The sequence below is a fragment of the Oratosquilla oratoria genome, chromosome 12, assembly GCF_046742065.1.
Source record: "Oratosquilla oratoria isolate Oo_2021 chromosome 12, ASM4674206v1, whole genome shotgun sequence".
Lineage (NCBI taxonomy): Eukaryota > Metazoa > Arthropoda > Malacostraca > Stomatopoda > Squillidae > Oratosquilla > Oratosquilla oratoria.
In genome coordinates, this window is record NC_134788.1 from 664,339 (window position 1) to 685,969 (window position 21,631).

The 21,631-nt window shown below is 48.7% G+C and overlaps 1 protein-coding gene across 1 annotated transcript; it reads left to right on the top strand.

The window, feature by feature from the left end:
• Positions 1-3,200: 3,200 nt before the first annotated feature.
• Positions 3,201-12,935, top strand: LOC143030521 (uncharacterized). The gene is made up of 3 exons (XM_076193669.1): positions 3,201-3,323; positions 5,246-5,360; positions 12,176-12,935. The coding sequence occupies exons 2-3, from the start codon at positions 5,352-5,354 to the stop codon at positions 12,713-12,715; spliced, it is 549 nt and encodes a 182-aa protein (XP_076049784.1). The 5' UTR covers positions 3,201-3,323; positions 5,246-5,351; the 3' UTR covers positions 12,716-12,935.
• The last annotated feature ends 8,696 nt before the right edge of the window (positions 12,936-21,631 follow it).

The window sequence follows — 21,631 nt, forward strand, 5'->3', positions numbered from 1 at the left end:
TTTCCCACAAATCCTTTATAGAGCGTATGTTGTGTTGTTTGCATGCATGATTGTGTATAATGCAGTCTTCCATTATGTGTTGTATGGTATGGGGTGAAGTGTTACATCCTGGGCAGCTGTTCACAATGCGGTCATCCAGCCTCTTCTGGTAGCTTAGAAGTGCTGGGTGGTGACCGCACCGCAGTCACTGGAGGGCAGGTAGAACATGTCCAAGTGTTTGTGTATTGGTTTGTGTCAGCAAGTGTTGTACAAGTGAGGTGGGCCCAGTTTTTGCACATATTGCACTGAACTGAGCCCTTTGTCTGTCTGCTCGAAGTAATGGGTTTAGAGCATGTTGGGCATGTGTATTTTGTGGTGGGCCCAGGATTGCTCTCTACATCTCCAGCTAAAAGTAGAAAAAGAGGGGTGATCGCTGGAAAATCACCCCTCGGTGCAAAAAAAACGTAATATTGCATGTTGGGAAAAAGGATTGTGGTACTCCCCAAGGTAGGCGTAGCTCCTCTTGGGGATCAGTGCCACCTGCGTAGAGCCGGTGGCCAGGGGTAGATGCTGCCGTTTGGCCCCCAACTCTTGGGGTTGGGGGGTGGTCCCACGACGTAGACGCTGCAGCTCCAGGACCGGCAATCTTGGTTGATTCTGTTTGTTATCAAAAATTTAAAATTCCTCTCTTTAACATCCTCCCACAAATTTATCAAACTTGAGATATTCAAAATCCACCCTTTTATACAAGGAATAGTCCTTGTTGAGCCCTTAAACTTAAAAGATTTTAACAATTCTGACATTTGTTTTAAAAATTCAATGTTATCATTGTTGTCAGCTATAGCACACTTTCTAGATTTATAATGAAATAAAATATTGCTGTTAAACACATCAACTAACTCATCTAGATTATTTATAAAAACTGCTGTATTTACAGCTTCTGGTGGTAAAGCACCTAAAACTGCATGAGTATTTATTCCAGCTGCTACAGTACGACTGAAGACCTGTGATGCTAAATTGACTCTCATCTTATCAAATCCAGAATTAAAAATATGAGAGTCTGTTAATTTTGGAGCTAATTTTAATAACATTTTTGAATCTTTCAAATAAAACTGTTCAATATATTTCCAGGAGACAAGTTTGTCCCCTACTTGTAGGTCATGTACTTTTAAATTGTTACGTACACTTTTCAGGGAGGTGGGTCAGGGATTGGAGATGGTTAAAGAAAATGGAGAAAAGTGGGAGGTGAGCCAGCTGTTGTTTGCAGATGACAATGCACTTGTGGCAGGATCGGAGGAGGGATTGAGGAAGTTGGTGACAGAGTTTGGGAGAGTGTGTGATATAAGAAAGCTGAAGAAAAATGTGGGTAAAAGTAAGGTGATGAGATGTACAAGGGTTGAAAGTGGCAGCAGACTGGAAGTGAGCATTAAGGGAGAGTGACTGGAGGAAGTGGATAGTTTTAGATACTTGGGTGCAAATGTGGCAGGAAAAGGTGGACTGGGGTTGGAGGTAGAATGTAGATTGAGAGAAACGAGTAAATGCCTTGGTGGATTAACCCGCTAAGACCGACGGCCGAAAATTTAGCAATCTCCCAGTACCGCAATTATCATAAAAAAATCAACTCTTATGAATTACTCTGGAAAAAAATCTGCTGTTAGTAGACATGACAATGCATCATCCTACAAGTTTTTATTGCTCTACTCACCATAGTTGTCTCGGAATAATTACCGAGAGTTGGAGAAGATTGTGGTAGCGGCAACTCTCCGCCTCTCTGGCGGCGGCACGCAGTGCTGGGTGGACACGATTGGCTTCACAGAATCCCGCTTTGCCCGACCTCGTGCACAAACAACAGGGGTTGTTGATGCCGTTTTTGGCACGTTTATGGTCACCACCAGATGCATAGTTGTAAATAATAGTTTCGTAAATAAGTAAATACGTAAATACGTAAAAATTCTCGCCGTGACACGATGCGCACGCCTCTCACAAAATTTTGCGGCACACTGGCTGGCGAGAGCAGTTTACTTCCTGCTAGCCTACAGTACTACCATAGGACTACGTCATGGCCAAATATAGCAGTGCTACCAATTTTAGCGCAGTTTTTATTAGCGCTGAAAGTAGCTGCCCCATTTAAGGCCTGTCGGACGTTTGCGATGCAGCCCTATTTAAGGCCTGTCGGTCTTAGCGGGTTAAAGAGTGTAATGAGGAATAGACATTTGGGAATGGATGCTAAGAGGAGACTATATGAAGGAGTGATTGTGCCAACAGCACTGTATGGGGCAGAAACATGGAACATAAGAAAGGAAGAGAGAAGGAGTTTGTGTTTGAGATGAAATGTCTGAGAAGTATGATAGGGGTTACTAGGCTAGATAGAGTGAGAAATGAGGAGGTGAGGAGGAGAACAGGGGTGGAAAGGGAGCTGGGAGAGGATTGATGAAATAGTATTAGGATGGCTTGGACACATGGAAAGAATGAGTAAAGAAAGACTGGTAAAAAGAGGTATGGAAGGCAGATGTGGAAGGAGTGAACATGAGGGGATGTCCTAGGATGAGATGGATGGATGGGGTGAAGGGGGCTTTGGGGAAGAGGGGAATGTCTGTTGAGGAAGGACAGGAGAGGACAGAAGACAGAGGTGAATGAAGAATGGTTGTATATGGATGATATGATGCACGAGGTGGAATTGGTGGGGGGATGGGGGGTGAGGGAGTATGTGTGAGCAAAATTTGACGCAGCCCGAAGGGATTTCTCCCTGTCTCCTCCTTTTATGCAGGGGGGGGGCGGAGAGGGGGGTCGCCGATTTAATGATGCGGCCTTGCTGTGGATGTGCTGTGACTTGCGACACTGCTTCTGACCCAGGGCAGTGGACAAGGTGCAGGGATGACCCGACATCCAGGTGCTAAGATGGGAGGGAAGGTGGAGGGGTGTGGAGTGTATTCAGGGATGGAATGGGTGGAAATGATTTTATCCCCTTCCCTTTTTGGCTACCTCCCTTGTAAGGGGGAAAAAGCCTTGGTATATGTATGTATGTATTTTGTCAGCCTTGTGAGTGTCAAGATTAGAATTGCCACCCCCCTCCCCCCCATAAATGTGCCGTCCTGTGCCATATGGACCCCCATGTGAGGGCCCTCCTGCATGGTTTTCTTGGGGCGTAACGTCAATGGCCATAAGAGTTACGATGCCAGAAGTGAACGATCCCCATCACTTCTGGACATCACCGTCACTGTCTTTCACCATGACCTCCTCTCACCACGCAGGGACGGGAATGGCTCACGGAGAGGCTCAGAGGAGGCAAAGAGCTGGAGCTTCATTGCATCGGGAATCCAGATTACAGAGACGGCATTGTCCAGGTAAGTTCTCGTAACACGGACGTACGCTATTTTTCTTAGAAGGGGTATAGCATCAGAAAAAAAATTAATTTTGTAAATTATAATACATCAATGTAATAGATATTTTTCTCGGCAGAAAACGTTGTAACCTATACAGAAATGAACAAAGTCGCTTTGACTCCTTTAGACGCCAACTTTGTTTTGATAGATTCGGAGGTCTGAGATGATGACAACCCTAATGACCTCAAGAATTACAGGTATTACATTACTAAATGCAGGTTTGGCTAGAATAGACAAAAATATCATACTTTAATTTCTTCAGCCTCCACTGCCAAAACAAAGATGGTGTCTCAACTAACCAAAGTGGTTACATTTGTTTATAGTTTTTAGCAACCTTTTCTATTATTAATTTCCGCCAAGAATGACCATATATTACATTGATGTATTATGATTTACAAAATTAAAATTTAATTTCCTATTGCTATATTGTGTGGAGTGTTTTCAGGGATGAAATGGGTGGGAATGATTTTATGCCTTTTCCTTTTTGGCTACCTCCCTAGTAAGGGGGAAAAAGCCTTGGTATATGTATGTATTGCTATATTGCGTTAGGTACCTTTATCAGTTTATCAGATGTACTGACCCCCTGCTCTCACTTCCACATTTCTTCTCGTATCTATCCTCGTAACCTGCACTGCACCCCGTACTTCTTAATTAACCTCTTCGATGTGATGACGCCCACGTAGGCGTCATGAGGCGTGAGTGGATACACGAGGATGTCGGCGTCTTGATTATATTCATTTTGTAGACGTAGCCGAGTGAACCCCACATTCTGTGAACTGGTTTGATTGTGTTTTCTGCATTTGTTAATACTCGGTGAAAGAGAGTGATTAATACCGGCAGTGACTTCATGTTTTATGATGCCAGTAGTATAATGCTGCGCGAGAGAGGATTTGACTCCTATTGAAGAGGTTAGCCATTTCCTTCCTCTGAATCCCCCCCCCCATATTATGGATCTTCCTTTCTATACATACATACATTACATACATCTACCACAGGCCTCACACGGGAGGTAGCCAAAAATAAAGGGCATGGAAACCACTCCCACCCATTCCATCCCTGATACACTCCACTCCCCTCCACCCTCTACCCACTACCCTCCTCTTATCTTGGCACCTCCTGGATGACAATGGGTCATCCCTGCATCTCGCCCACTGCCCCGGGTCACAAGCAGTGTAGCAAGACACAGCACATCCACAGCAAGGCTGCTTAATTAATTCGGCGACCCCCCCCCCTCTCTGTTCCCCCATGCAGAAAGGGAGAAGATGGGGAGAAATTCCTATGGGCTGCGTCAAATTTATTTCTCGCGCATACTCCCTCACCCCCCTGATCTTCCTTTCTGCCACATTTAAATACAAAGTCTTCTTGAGCGCAGTGCCCTCGGCAGTTATCCCCAGATAGGTATTAACCACTTCAGTACGAGTCAAATTCTCACACGGAGCATTGGCTGTCATATGTACGATGCATCACACTACTCGCATTCTAAAATATAAAGCCACTGCTGCCGTATTACTTGTTCTCTTTAATTCAGAGTAATAATAAACACAGGAAACGTGATCAAACCAGCTCACAGAATCTGGGGGTAACTCGTGTACAACTACAAAAAAGAAAATGTATAATCAAGACACTTACGCTGCCAGCATCCACACATACCCACTCGCGCCACGTGATGTTTACGTAGGAATCGAATCATCATACCAAAGTGCTTAAATTCGAGGTCTTCTTGAATGAAGGGCCCTTGGTATTTGTCGCCAGTTACGTATTAATTGTGACAAAGATGATCACTCCGTCCGTTGCCCAGAAAGGGGGCATCAGGGGGGGAGGGGGTGCATCCACAGAAGTGTAACGGACTTTGCAGGTGAACATGGGTGTAACGGACATTGCAGGTGAACGTGGGCGCGCGACATCGCTGGTCAAGAAATCATCGTGAAGGGCTACGGACGAGGTCACACTGTTACTGGCCCCAAGAAGAAGAAGAAGAATGGGGACCTGATGAGCAAGGTATCCTCTCTCTCTCACTCTCTCTTTCTCTGTCTTTCCCCTCTCTCCTCTCTCTCCTCTCTCCCCCCTTTCCTCTCTCCCCTCCTTTCCTCTCTCCCCCCTTTCCTCTCTCCCCCTTTCCTCTCTCCCCCCTCCCTCTCTCTCTCCTCTCTCCCCCTCTCTCTTCTCTCTCCCCCTCTCTCTTCTCTCTCCCCCTCTCTCTCCTCTCTCTTCTCTCCTCCCCCCTCTCTTCTCTCTCCCCTTCACTCCTCTCTCTCTCCCCCTCTCTCTTCTCTCTCCCCCTATCTCTCCTCTCTCCCCTTTCCTCCCTTTCTCTCTCCTCTCCCCCTCTGCTTTCTCCCCATCTCTCCTCCCTCCCTCTCCCCCCGCTCTCCTCTCTCCATCTCTCCCGCACTCCCCCTTCTCCCCTCCCTCCCTTCTCCCCCTTCTCTCCTTTCTCCCCCCTCGCTCCTCTCTCCCCCTCACCTCTCCCCCCTCTCTTTCCTCACCCTGTCCTCTCCCCCCTCCCTTATCCCCTTTCTCCCCCCTCGCTCCTCTCTTCCCCTGTCCTCTCCCCCCCTCCCTTATCCCCTTTCCCCTCTCTCCTTTCTCCCCCTCTCTCCTTCCCTCGCTCCCCCTCTCCCCTCTCTACTCTCTCCCCCTCTCTACTCTCTCCCCCTCACTCCACTCTCCCCCTCACTCCACTCTCCCCCTCTCTCCTCTCTCCTCTCTCCCCATCTCTCTCCTCTCCCCCTCTCCCTCTTCTCTCCCCTCTCTTCTCTCTCCTCTCTCCCCCCTCTCTTCTCTCTCCTTTCTCTTCCCCCATGTCTCTTCTATCCCCCTCTCCTTTCTCCCCCTCTCTCCTCTCTCTCCTCTCCCCCTCTTTTCTCCCCCTCTCCCTCTTCTCTCCCCCTCTCCTTTCCTTCCTCTCCTCTCTCTTCTCCCCCCTCTCTCCATTCTCCCCCTTCTCTCCTTTCTCCTCACTACTCTCTCCCCTCCCCCTTCTCTCTCCTCTCTCCCACATCTCTTTTCCCCCTCTCCTCTCCCCCACTCTCCTCTCTCCCCATCTCTCTTTCCTCCCCTCCCCCTCTTCTCTCCCCCTCTCCTCTCCTATCTCTCCTCTCTCCCCTCTCTACCTTCTACCCCACTCTCCCTTCTCCCCCTATCTCCTTTTCCCCCCCTCTCTCCATTCTCCCCCTTCTCTCCTTTTTCCTCACTACTCTCTCCTCTCCCCCTTCTCTTCTCTCCCCTCTCTCTTCTCTCCCCTCTCTCTTCTCTCCCCTCTCTCTTCTCTCCCCCTCTCTTCTCTCCCCCCTCTATTCTCCCTCTCCTCTCTCCCCTCTCCCCATCTCTCTTCTCTCTCCCTCTCCCTTCTCTCCCCCTCTCCCTCTTCTCTCCCCCTCTCCCTCTTCTCTCTCCTCTCTCCCCCTCTCCCCCCTCTTCTCTCTCCCTCTCCCCCTCTTCTCTCTCCTCTCTCCCCCTCTTCTCTCTCCCTCTCCCCCTCTTCTCTCTCCCTCTCCCCCTCTTCTCTCTCCTCTCTCCCCCTCTTCTCTCTCCTTTCTCTTCCCCATCTCTCTTCTCTCCCCCTCCCTTCTCTCTCCCCCTCTCTCCCCCTCACTCCTCTCTCTCCCTCTCTCCCCCTCACTCCTCTCTCTCCTCGCCCCCTCTCCCTCCTCGCCCCCTCTCCCTCCTCGCCCCCTCTCCCTCTTCTCTCCCCCTCTCCCCGTCTCTCTCCTCTCCTCTCCCCCTCTCCCTCTTCTCTCCCCTCTCCTCCCCCTCTCTTCTCTCTCCTCTCACTTCTCTCTCCTTTCTCTTCCCCCATGTCTCTTCTCTCCCCCTCTCTCCTCTCTCCCCCTCTCTCTCCTCTCCCCCTCTTTTCTCCCCCTCTCCCTCTTCTCTCCCCCTCTCCTTTCCTTCCTCTCCTCTCTCTTCTCCCCTCTCCTTTCTCCCCCTTCTCTCCTTTCTCCTCACTACTCTCTCCCCTCCCCCTCCTCTCTCCCACATCTCTTTCCCCCCTCATCTCTCCCCCCTCCCACATCTCTTTCCCCCCTCATCTCTCCCCCTCTCTCTTCTCTCCCCCACTCTCCTCTCTCCCCATCTCTCTTTCCTCCCCTCCCCCTCTTCTCTCCCCCTCTCCTCTCCCTCCTCTCCTATCTCTCCTCTCTCCCCTCTCTACCTTCTACCCCACTCTCCCTTCTCCCCCTCTCTCCATTCTCCCCCTATCTCCTTTCTCCCCCTCTCTCCCTTCTCTCCTTTTTCCTCACTACTCTCTCCTCTCCCCCCTCTCCTCTCCCCCTCTCTCCCCTCTCTCTTCTCTCCCCCCTCCATTCTCCCTCTCCTCTCCCCATCTCTCTTCTCTCTCCCTCTCCCTTCTCTCCCCCTCTCCCTCTTCTCTCCCCCTCTCCCTCTTCTCTCTCCCCCTCTCCCCCCTCTTCTCTCTCCCCCTCTCCCCCCTCTTCTCTCTCCTCTCTCCCCCTCTTCTATCTCCCCCCTCTTCTCTCTCCTTTCTCTTCCCCATCTCTCTTCTCTCTCCTCCTCTCTCCCCCTCACTTCTCTCCCTCTCCTCTCCCCCTCTCCCTCTCCTCTCCCCCTCTCCCTCCTCTCTCCTTTCTCCCCTCTCTCCTCCCCCCTCTCTCCTTTCTCCCTCTCCTTTCTCTTCTCTCCCCCCTCTTTTCTCCCCCCTCTTTTCTCCCCCTCTTTTCTCCCCCTCTTTTCTCCTCCCTCTTTTCTCTCCCCCTCTCTCTCCCCCTCTCTCCTTTCTCCCCCTCTCACCATTCCTCCCCTTCTCTCCTTTCTCCTCACTATTCTCTCCTCTTCCCCTCCTCTTTCCCACCTCTCTCTTTCCCCCTCTCTCCTCTCTCGCCATCTCTCTTTCCTTCCCTCTCCCTCTTCTCTCCCCCTCTCCTCTCTCCCCTCTCTCCATTCTCCCCCTCTCTCCTCTCTCCCCCTCTCTCCATTCTCCCCCTCTCTCCTCTCTCCCCCTCTCTCCCCCTCTCTCCTCTCTCCCCCTCTCCTCCCCCCTCTCCGTCTCCTCTCTCCCTTCTTCCCCTCCTCTCTCGCCCTCTCTCCTCTTTCCCCCCTCTCCTCTCTCCTCTTCTCTCCCCCTCTCCTCCCCCCTCTTCTCTCTTCTCTCCTTTCTCTTCCCCTATGTCTCTTGTCTCCCCCTCTCCTTTCTCCCCCTCTCTCCTTTCTCCTCCCTCTCCTTTCTCCCCCTCTCTCCTTTCTCCTCCCTCTCCTTTCTCCTCCTCTCTTCCCCTCTCCTCTCTCCCCCTCTTTTCTCCCCCTCTCCTCTCTCCTTTCTCCCACCTCTCTCCATTCTCCCCCACTCTCCATTCTCCCCCTTCTCTCCTTTCTCCTCACTACTCTCTCCTCTCCCCCCTTTCTTCTCTCTCCTCTCTCCCACCCCTCTTTCCCCCCTCATCTCTCCTCTCTCCCCCTCTCTCTTCTCTCCCACTCTCTCCTCTCTCCCTCATCTCTCCTCTCTCCCACCTCTTTCCCCCCTCATCTCTCCCACCTCTTTCCCCCCTCATCTCTCCTCTCTCCCACCTCTTTCCCCCCTCATCTCTCCTCTCTCCCCCTCTCCTTTTTCCCCCTCTCTCCTTTCTTCCCCTCTCTCCATTCTCCCCCTATCTCTTTTCTCCCCCTTCTCTCCTTTATCCTCACTACTCTCTCCTCTCCCCCCTCTCCTCTCTCCCCTCTCTCCCCCTCTCCCTCTTCTCTCCCCCTCTTGTCTCTCCTCTCTCCCTCCTCTTCTCTCTCCTTTCTCTTCCCCCTCTTCTCTCTCCTTTATCTTCCCCCATCTCTCTCTTCTCTCCCCCTCTCTCCTTTCTCCCCCCTTTCTCCCTCTCCTTTCTCCTCTCTCCCCCTTTCCTCTCTCCCCTCTTCCCCCTCCTCTCTGTCCCTCTCCGTCTTCTCTCCCCATCTCCTGTCTCTCTCCCCCTCTCGCCCCTCTCCCCGTCTCTCCTCTCTCCACCTCTCTCGTCCCCCCTCCTCTCTCCCCCTTTCTCTCCTCTACTCTCTCCCCCTTTCTCTCCTCTACTCTCTCCCCCATCTTCTCTCTTCCCCCCTCTCTACTCTTCCCACCCTCTCTTCTCTTCCCACCCTCTCTTCTCTCCCCCCTTTCTTCTCTCTCCCCCCTCTTTTCTCTCTCCCCCCTTTTCTCCCTCCCCCCTTTTCTCCCTCTCCTTTCTCCTCTCTCCTTTCTCCCCCCACTCTCCCCTCTCTCCGACCTCTCCCCCTCTCTCCTCTTTCTCCTCTCTCCTACCTCTCTTTCAATCCCCCTCTCCCTATCCTCTCCCCCTCTCTTCTCCCCTTCTCTCCCCTCTCCCCCTCTCTTTCCTCCCCCTGTCCTCTACCCCCTCTCCCTCTCCTCTCTCCGTTCTCCCCCTCTCTCCTCTCTCCCCATCTCTTTCCTCCCCTCTCCCTCCTCTCTCCATTCTCCCCCTATCTCCTTTCTCCCCCCTCTCTCCATTCTCCCCCTTCTCTCCTTTCTCACTACTGTCTCCTCTCCCCTCCCTTCTCTCCTCTCTCCCCCCTCTCTCCTTTCCTCCCTCCTCTCTCCTTTCCTCCCTCCTCTCTCTTCCCGTCTCTCCTCTCCTCTCTCGCCATCTCTCCTCTTTCCCCTCTCCCCATCTCTCCTCTTTCCCCTCTCCCCATCTCTCCTCTCCCCCTATCTCTCTCCTCTCCCCCTGTCCCTCTTCTCTCCCCTCTCCCCCTGTCCCTCTTCTCTCCCCCCTCCCTCCTCTTCTCTCCCCTCTCCCCTTGTCCCTCTTCTCTCTCCTCTCTCCCCCTCTTCTCTCCTCTCTCCCCCCTCTTCTCTCTCCTTTCTCTTCCCCCTCTCTTCTTTCTCCCTCTCTCCTTTCTCCTCTCCCCCTCTCCCTCTTCTCTCCCCCTCTCCCTCTTCTCTCCCCCTCACCCTCTTCTCTCCCCCTCCTCTCCCCTCTCTCCCCCGTCTCTCCTCTCGCCCCCTCTCTCGTCTCCCCCTCTCCTCTCTCCCCCTTTCTCTCCTCTCTACTCTCTCTCCTCTCTACTCTCTCCCTCCTCTCTTCTTTCTTCCCCCTCTCTTCTCTTCCCCCCTCTCATCTCTCTCCCCCTCTTTTCTCTCTCCCCTCTTTTCTCTCCCCCTCTTTTCTCTCTCCTTTCTCCCTCTCTCCACTGTCTCTCCTCTCCGACCTCTCCCCTCTCCCCCTACTCTCCTCTCTCCCCCTGTCTCCTCTCCCTCTGCTCTCCCCCCTCCCCCTCTCTCCCCTCCCCCTCTCTCCCCTCCCCCTCTTCCCTCTCTCCCTGCCCCTCTTCCCTCTCTCCCTCCTCTCCCCTCCTCCTCTTTCCCTCCTCTCCCCTCTCTCCTCTCCCCTCCCCCTCTCTCCCTCCTTTCCCCTCCCCCTCTCTTCCTCCTCTCCCCTCCCCCTCTCCCGTCCCCCACTCTCCCTCCTCTCCCCTCCCCCTCTCTCCTCTCCCCCTCTCTCTCCTCTCCTCACCCCCTATCTCCCCCCTTCTCCTCTCCTCACCCCCTATCTCCCCCCTTCTCTCTTCTCTTCCCCTTCTCTCTTCTCTTCCCCTTCTCTCTCTCCCCTCCTCACCCCTTATCTCCCCCTCTCTCTCCTCCTCCCCCTCTCTCCCTTCTCTCTCTCCCCCTCTTTACTCTCCCCCTCCCCCCTCTCCTCCTTCCCTCCCTCTCCTCTCTTCTCCCCTTCTCCTCTCTCCCCTCTCTCTTTTCCCCCCTCTCTTCTCTCCCCCTTTCCTCTTTCCCCCATCTCTCTCCTCTCTCCCATTATCTCTCCTCTCCCTGTCTCTTCTCTCTCCCTTCTCCCTCCTCTCTCCCCCCTTTATCTCCTCTCCCTCCCCATCCCTCTCCCTCCCCATCCCTCTCCCCCACCCCTCCCTCTTCCCCTACTCCCTTCCTCTTCCCCTACCCCCTACCTCTCCCCCACCCCCTTCCTCTCCCCCTCCCCCACCCTCTCCCCATCCCCTTCCTCTCCCCCATCCCCTTCCTCTCCCCCATCCCCTCCCTCTCTCTCCCCTTCCTGCCCCTCCCTATCTCTCCCCCTCCCTCCCCTCCTCTCCCCCTCCCTCCCTCCTTCCCTCCTTTCACTTCAAAATGTTTCAAAAGAGCTTTCCTGAGCTAAGAAAGGAAAAATGACCTTCTCTTTCTCTCTCTCTCTCCAGGTATTTATTGACGGCACTTTGGAGGAGCCCTGCACTGCCTATTGTGCAGGCGGAGGTTCCTCCCCATTTCAAGTTGTGTGGGGGTGGGATTGGGGCTGGGACAGAGACTCCAAGAACGGTTTGGAGTTTGCATGTCCAGGTTCCTTTCCATTTCAGGTTCTGTGGGATGGGGGCTGGGGCAGAGACTCCAAGAACGGTTTGGAGGCTCCAAGAACAGTTTGGAGTTTGAATGTACAGGTTCCTCTCCATTTCAGGTTCTGTGGGATTGGGGCTGGGGCGGAGAACTCCAAGAACTGTTTGGAGTCAACAGAATGTGGCAAGTGGCCTTTGGTGGTAAATGGAGACCTTACAGTACACAAGAGATGTGAGGGATGACTCGTCATCCAGGAGGAGCCAAGATAAGAGGGAGGGAGGGAGGTGGGGTGGATGGGAGTGGAGTATGTGGGGATGGAATAGGCGGGAGTGGTTTCTATCCCTTTGTATTTTGGCTACCTCCCTTGTGAGGGGGAAAAAACCTTTAGTATATGTTTGTATGTACCTTTTACGTTAACTGTGATAAAAAAAAATCAGCCATCATATTTCCATGAGCAGCATATTAAAAGTCAAAGAGCCACGGTTTGGCCACCCCTGGTATATAGAGACCTAATGGCAATATCTAAAATCTCCCTCAGGTGGACACCTTGACCTTCCAACCTCCATCGGATGACCATGGGGACGGGCAGAGCGGCGGTCCTCCTTCGCCAGAGTCCTTGGTGATGGACTTGTACTCAAGCTGGGAGGAACCTACCCTGTCAGAAGAGGACCTGTTGGAAGGAGAGGACACGAATCTCCCGGATCGTAGCGGACAGACGGCTGCAGTAGACGATTGTTCTGTTACAGAGAGTTGTGTGGCATACGAAGAGCCAACTATGAGGGATGGGAGTACTGTTTCTTCTCTGGATATCGTGCTGCTCCAGGAGGAGGAAGAGGAGGAGGATGGATTACAGCCACAGGCTTCATCCCAGCCCTCCACAATACACCCTTGTCCCTCTGGGTCCTCTCCACAGCCGTGCATGCCGACACACCAGGGGTATATTACGACAGGTCAGCCTTGCCCCCCTCTAGCCAACCCCGTCAGATCACCCTCGCACCCGTGCCCCCCGCCACCTCTGCTACACGTGCCTTCGTCCCAAGGGTATGCATCAGCATTCCAAAGTTGTGTGTCGCCCTGATTTCAAGCTCCTCTCTCGTCACACCAACCGTACGTGTCCCCACCACTGCCACTTGTTTCACTGCCTCATCCTCACGTGTCACCGACTCAGTAGCTCGCACCGGTGTCTTCAGTCCATTCCTGTGAACCTCGGTCCCGACTGTGCTCGTTGCCGTCTCGGCCAAGCGGAGTGTTGGCCCAGCAGTGTGCACAAGAACCATCCCAGGGTCTTGTCGTCCAACCGTCCCATCCACCTGGTGTCTCCCCACCATCGGAGACCTGCTCCTCTCGAGTGCGATCCACATCCCGCCAGAAGGCCTCACCAAAGACAACCAAAGACAGGTACAACTTCAAAGGGAAGAAGGGACCAGGCAGACACTTGACTCATCCTCAGAGACCTCAGGGTTTTACCAAGGAACCGCTCGTTGGCTGGCACGGGGCACTTGACGCAACAGTGACCCCAGTCTCAGGAGCCAGCGGTAACAAAAGGCAGTCTTCCGAAGTGTACCGTACCGTACAAGAAACTGGATTGGAGGTCAGGTGAGTCGTACCTTTTTCTACACCATAGGTTCTTCCCTTGAGGTTAGTTACGTTTCATCAGTATACGATTTATATATATATATATATATTTTATGTGTGACTAATAATTTGACATAGCCCAAAAGGATTTCTCTCTGTCATCTCATTTTCTGCACTTGTAGCAGGATCAGAGGATGGATTGAGGAATTTAGTGACAGAATTTGGGAAGGTGTAGGGTGAGTTGAAGCAAAGGCACAGTTCATTAGATTCCATGCTACAAAGTCCACTACAGGGCCCTTCCTAGCCTCCTGATAGGGGGCAAGTTTGTGACGTTAAACCATATCGTCATTGCTGTCTCATAAGCTGGACTGGATTAAACCGCATAAGTTTGCTAATTTGTGGAAGGGATTGAGGGTATTGCAAATCTTCAACATTCTTGTCCTCGAGACTCATTAACCCACTGTCGATGAATGAGATAAGAAAGACTGGAGATCCGTATATTTTGATCACTATCTGTGGTCCTCTTCATTAGATCGATGAAGGAGACCACAGATAGTGGTCAAAATATACGGATCTTCTGTCTTATCTCGTTCCCCGACAGTGAGTTAATAAGTCTCATTTTACAAACGTGCTGCTACATTATATCTTCCTAATTCTTGACCTTCATGTGGTTCTCTGTACAGCACGAGCCAAAAGCCAAGCCACACCAAAGTGCATTTATATTGATTTGCGAATCTGCATGGTTCTCATAAGAACATAAGAATGAAGGAGACTGCAAGAGACCATGAGCCTACACTAGGCAGCTCTGTATCCATCACCACCTGTCATCCCCATCCATAAAGTTGTCTAACCGTTTCTTAAAACAACTGATAGTTTCAGCACTCACTGCATAGTTACTAAGTCTATTCCATTCGTCGACCACCCTATTAGTAAACCAATTCTTGCCTATTTCCTTCTGAAATCTAATTTTATCCAGTTTATAACCATTACTGCGAGTCCTGCCCTGTTGTTTTGATATGATGACCTTGTTTGCATCACCCTTGTTAAAGCCTTTGATCCACTTGAACACATCTATTAGATCACCCCTTACTCTGTCTTTCCAGAGAGTGTAAGTTAAGGTGCCTTATAATTCTTGTGGTTCTATGTACAGCAAGAGCCAAATCCTGAGCCACAGGGAGGTCCGTTTGTACCAGCAGAATCTTCGACTGGAGTGGGACGACTTGGAGAAGAGGTACTCGACAAGTTCCTCCACGGACCCAGGGCACAGAGTTCTACAGAGCTATCCTATGGTGAGTTGTTGACTTATCTTGTATCAGGCATGATATTCTTCCGATTTAAATCGGAATTCCGATCTTTTTCTTTTCCTGACAATGATCTTGATTTTTTTTTCATTAATTCTTGATTGTCATTAATGATTTTAATAAATGATCTTGATAAAAAAAAATTGTGGTCGAATGATTTTTGGTTGATGTGAAGTTTTGGGTGATTCGTATGTCGGCTGTACCTGTGTGTAAGCGGTTTATTTTGTGCTGGACCGCAAGTGATTCGTTTTGTGTAGCATTGCGTGGCGTGGTGCGCACGTGTACGTATAGAAAGGTGATGACTGGGGTAGATTTTACTTTGGCTGAATTATATCGATAGCAACATCAGCGGAACAGCTTGCATGCATTTGTTTACTAGGGATTCAGCCTAGGCCTGCGGACCCCCTGACCCCCACTATCATACCTGTTGTATTTACTCAGTTTGATCTATATATATATATGTATATATACCAAGAGCTTTTTCCCCCTTATAAGGGAGGTAGCCAAATCAAAGGGCACGCACCCAGTCCCACCCATTCCACCACCCTTTCCTCCCTCTCATCTTGGCTCCTCTTGGATGACGGGTCATCCTGTCTCCCGTCCAATGCCTTGGGCCAGAAGCAATGCAGCAAGGCACAGCTCATATGCAGCAGGGCCAATTCACTTACAGTGCCCCCCCACCACCACCATCATCTCTGTCCCCAAATGCGAATACCCCCAGACTGATACCTTAAATATTTCTACTTGGAATAACTTGGATGATATAACCCAAATCTTGATATGACTGTTGGAATTTAAAGATATAGACCAAGATGAAACCACACATGAATTTGTAGCTAGGGCATGATTTAGAAAATAAATGAATAAGATAATTGAATAAAAAAAAAGGATAATAATCTGCATGTCTACGACTTAATACGTGAAGAAAATCTCTCATTTGCTTGGGTGAAAGTAGGTACAAGGCACGGGAGATGGAGACTTTCTGAATAAGAGGTATTACGTCCCGAATAACAGTGTGGCCTCTCCTTGGCTTTCCCCCCAAGATCTTGGAATTTTTGCCATCATCATGGAAACTTGGATATAAATTGTAAAAAAGTAACAAATCTTTTATTTTTTTTTTCACCAAGATTTGTTCATTTTTTACCATTCATATCTAAGATTCCAAGATGATGGCAAAAACCCCAAGATCTTGGGAAAAAAGCCAAAGAGTGGCCACACTGCTGAATAAGAATGTTTCTCTGCTTTCAGAATGACCGCGACGTCACTTTACAGCACCAGCTGGGCTGGATTGCTGCTTATCAGGAGGAAATGACGCTCATGGACAGGCAGGGCCCTGTCACTAAGGTGGAAAATGACTCTTTATTTTACTTATTTATTTTTGTGTTTGAGATGAGGTGTCTGAGAAGTATGGTAGGGGTTACTAGGTTGGATTTAGTGAGAAAAGAGGATGTGAGGAGGAGAACAGGGGTGGTAGGGGAGTTGGGAGATAAGGTGGATGAAAGAGTATTGGGATGGTTTGGACACATGGAAAGAATGAGTGAAGAAAGACTAGTAAAAGAGGTGTGGAAGGCAGAGGTGGAAGGAATGAACATGAGGGGGCAACCTAGGATGAGATGGATGGATGGGGTAAAAGGGGCATTGCAAAAGAGGAATGTCTGTTGAGGAAGGACAGGAGAGGACAGAAGATAGGGGTGAATGGAAAATGGTTGTGTATGGATGATGTTGTAATGCATGAGAGGGAGTGGGTTGGGGATGGTGGAGTGATGGAGTATGCATAAAAAATAATCTGACGCAGCCCGAAGGTATTTCTCCCTATCTTCTCCTTTTCTGCTTGAGGGGACAGAGAGGGGGGATCGCCGATGTAATGAAGTGGCCTTGCTGTGAATGTGCTGTCTTGCTGCATTACTTCTGACCCAGGGAGGGCAGTGGGTGAGATGCCGTGATGACCTGTCATCCAGGAGGAGTCAAGAAAAGAGGAAGGGAGGGGTGCTGAATGGGAGTGGAGTACAACCACTCCTCGTTTAACGACGACAATTGGGACCAGCGCGCCGTCGTTAACAGAATTGGTCGTTAAGCGAAAGTGTATACATATACGTACATGTACTGTATGTACAATGTCCAGCAATACATGTATCTTTATTTTTGTGTATTTTCCCTCTTTTATACAGTACATTAAAGCTTTATTTATTGTTTATTTACGGTGGTTAGGTTCCTGAAATTACCGTATATAACCAAATCCGCGTATGCTGACATTCCATATTGAATACCGGGGTATTTTTTTAGTTTCGACCATGGGCGCAATATAGCAATAGAAAGTTAATTATTAATTTTGTAAATTAAAATGTATCAACGTAATATGCAATTTTGTGGGCGGAAATGAAAGTAAAAAATACCATGCTACAAGAAAATATGCTAATGAACGAAGTCGGTAGCATAGGATTGGGACGCCATCTTGTCGTCTGCCAACGTCTCTCACGACGACGACAACGAGGACGAGCCGGATGACATTTAATCTGCAGGTAATGATTTATCAAACACAGGTCAGGTTAGTTTAGTTTAGGTTAGACGAATTCATCATCCTTTTATTTCTTCGACATCGGCATCTATCATAACAAACATGGTGTACCATTCGTCCGACATGACTTCGTTACTTACGAAATTTGTTTTAGCACCTTTTTTTTCCGCTCACAAAATTGCATATTACTTTGATACATTATAATTTACAAAATTAATAATTAATTTTCTATTGCTATATTGCGCCCATGGTCGAAACTAAAAATTTACCATTACCGGTATATACTGTACCCCAGGTAGTTTTTGCAGCTTGCAGGATGGTAATGTAGACCTAAGCTTCAGAACACTTTACCTCACAGCTAATATTCACCGTACAAGTTCAATTATAACATCATACAAATTTGCCTCAGCCAACTTAATTATCGTACATGACGTCATAACTTCGGGAGATTTACGTTAAACGTCTGTCATAAAGCCCGTCGTAACTCCGCGTTGTCGCTAATTGAGTAGGTCGTTAAACGAGGAGTACCTGTATGTGGGGATGGAATGGGTGGGAGTGGTTTCCATGCCTTTTTCTTTTTGGCTACCTCCCGTGTAAGAGGGAAAAAGCCTTTGGTATACGTATTTATGCATGTACAAATACAACATACTTTACATGTGCCCACTACGTATTTTATAATAAATGCATTGTGATCCATCGTTGTACATCAGGCAACCTGACGTGCACGCGAATATTTGACTCGTATTGAAGAGGTCAAACCCTCCTTCGCCTCTCGGCAGATGCACCGTGTGTTGGAGTGTGTGATGACGACCGTGAAGGTAAGGTAGAGGGTCTCGGAATGGTTTTGTAAGTTCGAATTCGTCCATTGTGGATTAACTCTCTGCCGTATGGACGAACAACTGCAGACGGCAGCCACCAAGGACAGAGAGAGTCAGCTGCCCTCCGCAAATGGACAGAGCCGTCACAAGTTGCCAGACGTGATTGACTGCAGGCAGTTGTTAGGACGAGCCAAAAAGTTTTTGGAATCTGCGTCTTTTATGTTTTTTTTTTTTTTCTATTTTATCATTATTATCATTCAGTGCCCTTGCTATGGATGTGCTGTCTCTTGCTGCATTGCTTATGACCTAGGGCAGGATGCAGGGATGACCCGTCATCCAGGAGGTGCCAAGATAAGAGGGAGGGTAGAGGGTGGATGGGAGTTGAGTATGTTGGGGATGGAATGGGTGGGAGTGGATTTTATGCCTTTGTTTTTTGGCCAAAAAGCCTTTGGTATATGAATGTATGTATTATTATTTGTTTATTTGTTACTATTTATCATTTGTTTATTTTTTTAAAGAGAGAGAGTGTGCCATATATTTGAATGGAAGAACCTTGTTTGAAATTATGGTTGAAGAAATCTGCCATTGTTTTTCGTCTTCAGGAAAACGAGAGTCTGGTCCAAGTTTGCTGATTCCTAGTCGAGGTGCATCAGTACGGTCCAGAAGAAAGACGCTTGACTCTGGAGGTGAGATTTTGTTCGTCTCTTGTGACCTGTGGACATGAAATTTGCATCAGAACTTCGTTTCCTCAGCTTCTTCAAATGTACTGCATTTGTATTAACGGATCAATTGATTTCCCTTTTTTTATTCCAGGCATGAAATTGGTTACAAAATAGGACAAGGGAATCGTATGAGAGGTACAAAGTAAAGAGAAGGGAAGTTAAGCATAAGATAAAGGAAGCAAAGAGGAGAGCAGATGTGAAATGGGGTAAGAGTATGACAGAAAATTTTGAAAGTAATAAAAAGATGGAAGCTCGCTGGCTGAGCGGGTAGGGCGTCGTTACTTGCGGCGAAGGTCGAGGGGATGGCGGTTCAAATCCTACCACCGGCGAAGTTGAAGCAAGGGCATGGTTCATTAAATTCCACACTACAAAGCCCTCTGTGAGGGGCACCGTCCTAGCCTTCCGATAGGGAGGAGTTTGTGACGGTAAACCATATCATCAATGAAAAGATGTTTTGGAAAGAAATTAAGAGAGGAAGAGGAGGGGAATCAAGTAGAGAAGGAAAGGTTAATAGGTGCAGATGGTGAGATGATAATGGAAGAGAAGGCAGTAAGAGGAAGATGGGCAGAGTATTTTAGGGAGTTGCTAAATGTGAAGGAGGATAGGGAGGGAAAGATAGTTGCAGTCGCAAGTGCAAAGATAATGAGAGTGATGAGTGAGGAAAATGGAGGAGAAATAAGGAAAGATGAAGTGAAAGCAGTGGTTAAGATGATGAGAGCAGGTAAGGCACCTGGGTTGGATGGATGCTATGCAGAATGTCTGAAGAAAGGAGGTACAGTGATGGTGGACTGACTGGTGAGGTTATTTAATGTTTGTTTATGAGTGGATAGAGTGCCAGAGGAGTGCCTGTATAGTTCCACTTTCCAAGGGAAAGGGGGACAAGTGTGAGTGTAGTAGTTTCAGAGGGATCAGCTTTTTGAGTGTAGTTGGGAAGGTTTATGGGAGGGTCTTGATTGAGAGGATTAGGAGAGGAACAGAGGGAGTAAATTGTGAGGAAGAGTGTGGGTTTAGGACAGGTAGGGGTTGTGTAGATCAGATTTTTGTGGTAAGACAGATATGTGAGAAAGCTATAGGAAAAGGTAAGGATGTCTTTTGGGCTTTTATGGATCTGGAAAAGGCTTATGACAGGGTAGACAGGAAGACACTGCATACTGCAGATATATGGGATAGGAGGGAAGCTGTTAAGAGTAGTTAAGAGTTCTTACGAGAGTAATAGAGCTTGTGTTAGGATTAGAAATGGAGAGAGTGAGTGGTTTGAGATAAAGGTGGGACTTCGTCAGGGATGTGTTATGTCACCCTGGCTGTTTAATCCATACATGGTTGGGGTGGTGTGAGAGGTGAATGCAAGGGTAGTGGGTCAGGGGTTGGAGATGATTAAAGAAAATGGAGAAAAGTGGGAGGTGAGCCAGTTGTTGTTTGCGGACAACACTGCACTTGTAGCAGGATCAGAGGAGGGATTGAGGAAGTTAGTGACAGAGTTTGAGAAGGTGTGTGATAGAAGGAAGCTGAGGATAAATGTGGGCAAAAGTAAGGTGATGAGATGTACAAGGAGAGAGAGTGACAGCAGGCTGGAAGTGAGCATTAAGGGAGAGAGACTGGAGGAAGTGGATAGTTTTAGATACTTGGGTGCAAATGTGGCAGGAAAGGGAGGAGTGGGGGTGGAGGTAGAATGTAGATTGAGGGAAGCAAGTAAATGCCTTGGTGTATTAAAAAGTGTAATGAGAAATAGACATCTGGGAGTGGATGCTAAGAGGTTATATGAAGGAGTGATTGTGCCAACAGCACTGTATGAGGCAGAAACATGGAACATAAGAGAAGAAGAGAGAAGGAGTTTGAATGTGTTTGAGACGAAATGTCTGAGAAGTATGATAGGGGTTACTAGGCTAGATAGAGTGAGAAATGAGGAGGTGAGGAGGAGAACAGGGGTGGAAAGGGAGTTGGGAGATAGGGTTGATGAAAGAGTATTGGGATGGTTTGGACACATGTAAAGAATGAGTGAAGAAAGATTAGTAAAAGAGGTGTGGAAGGCAGAGGTGGAAGGAGTGAACGTGAGGGGGCGTCCTAGGATGAGATGGATGTGGTGAAAGGGGCTTTACAAAAGAAAGGAATGTCTGTTGAGGAATGACAGGAGAGGACAGAAGATAGGGGTGAATGGAGAGGGGTTGTGTTTGGATGATGCTGTGATGCATGAGGGGGAGTGGGTGGGGGATGGGGGGTGAGGAAGTATGTATGAGAAAAAATTTAACACAGCCCAAAGGGATTTCTCCCCGTCTTCTCCTTTTCAGCATGAGAAGACGGAGAGGGGGGGGGGTCGCCAAATTTATGAAGCATCCTTGCTGTGGATGTGCTGTGTCTTGTGACACTGCGTCTGACCCAGGGCAGTGGACAGGATGCAGGGATGACCCGTCATCCAAGAGGTGCCAAGATAAGAGGGAGGGTGGAGGGGAATGGAATGGGTAGGAGTGGTTTCTGTGCCTTTTTCTTTTTGGATCCCCCCACCCCACCCCCCGTGTAGGAGAGAAAAAGCCTATGGTATATTTATGTATATACAGTATATATATATATATATATTTTCTGATGCCAATGCCAATTCCTATTCACTCTTAGTTGCCAATGCCAGTTCCACTGTATATAATTACTTGCTTTATAATCTGTGTAGATTATACCTGCCAGTTGATGAGCTGTTGGATGCTGATGATGGAATGAAGTTAATGAAGTGCTTATTGATTGACCACTTCATGATTGTCAATGATTTATACATGTCAGATTGGACTACTTTTTGACTATCTTATCATGCATCTATTTTTTATTATGTAGTTGTTTCCATAAAAAATTCTTGTTTACAAATATCTTTAAAAAAGCATCACTAAGCTTAATTAATTAGTGGTTTTATTCTATAATCCAGTAGTACATAATCACTAAAACAATACATAAATGCACAAAACAAAAATTTTAAATAATGCTGTTTATAATGTTGATGAACAATTATGTACTAGACAAAACAAACCTTAATATATACTTTAAAAATGCTAATAAAATACATGTGATTCTATAAAGATGCCA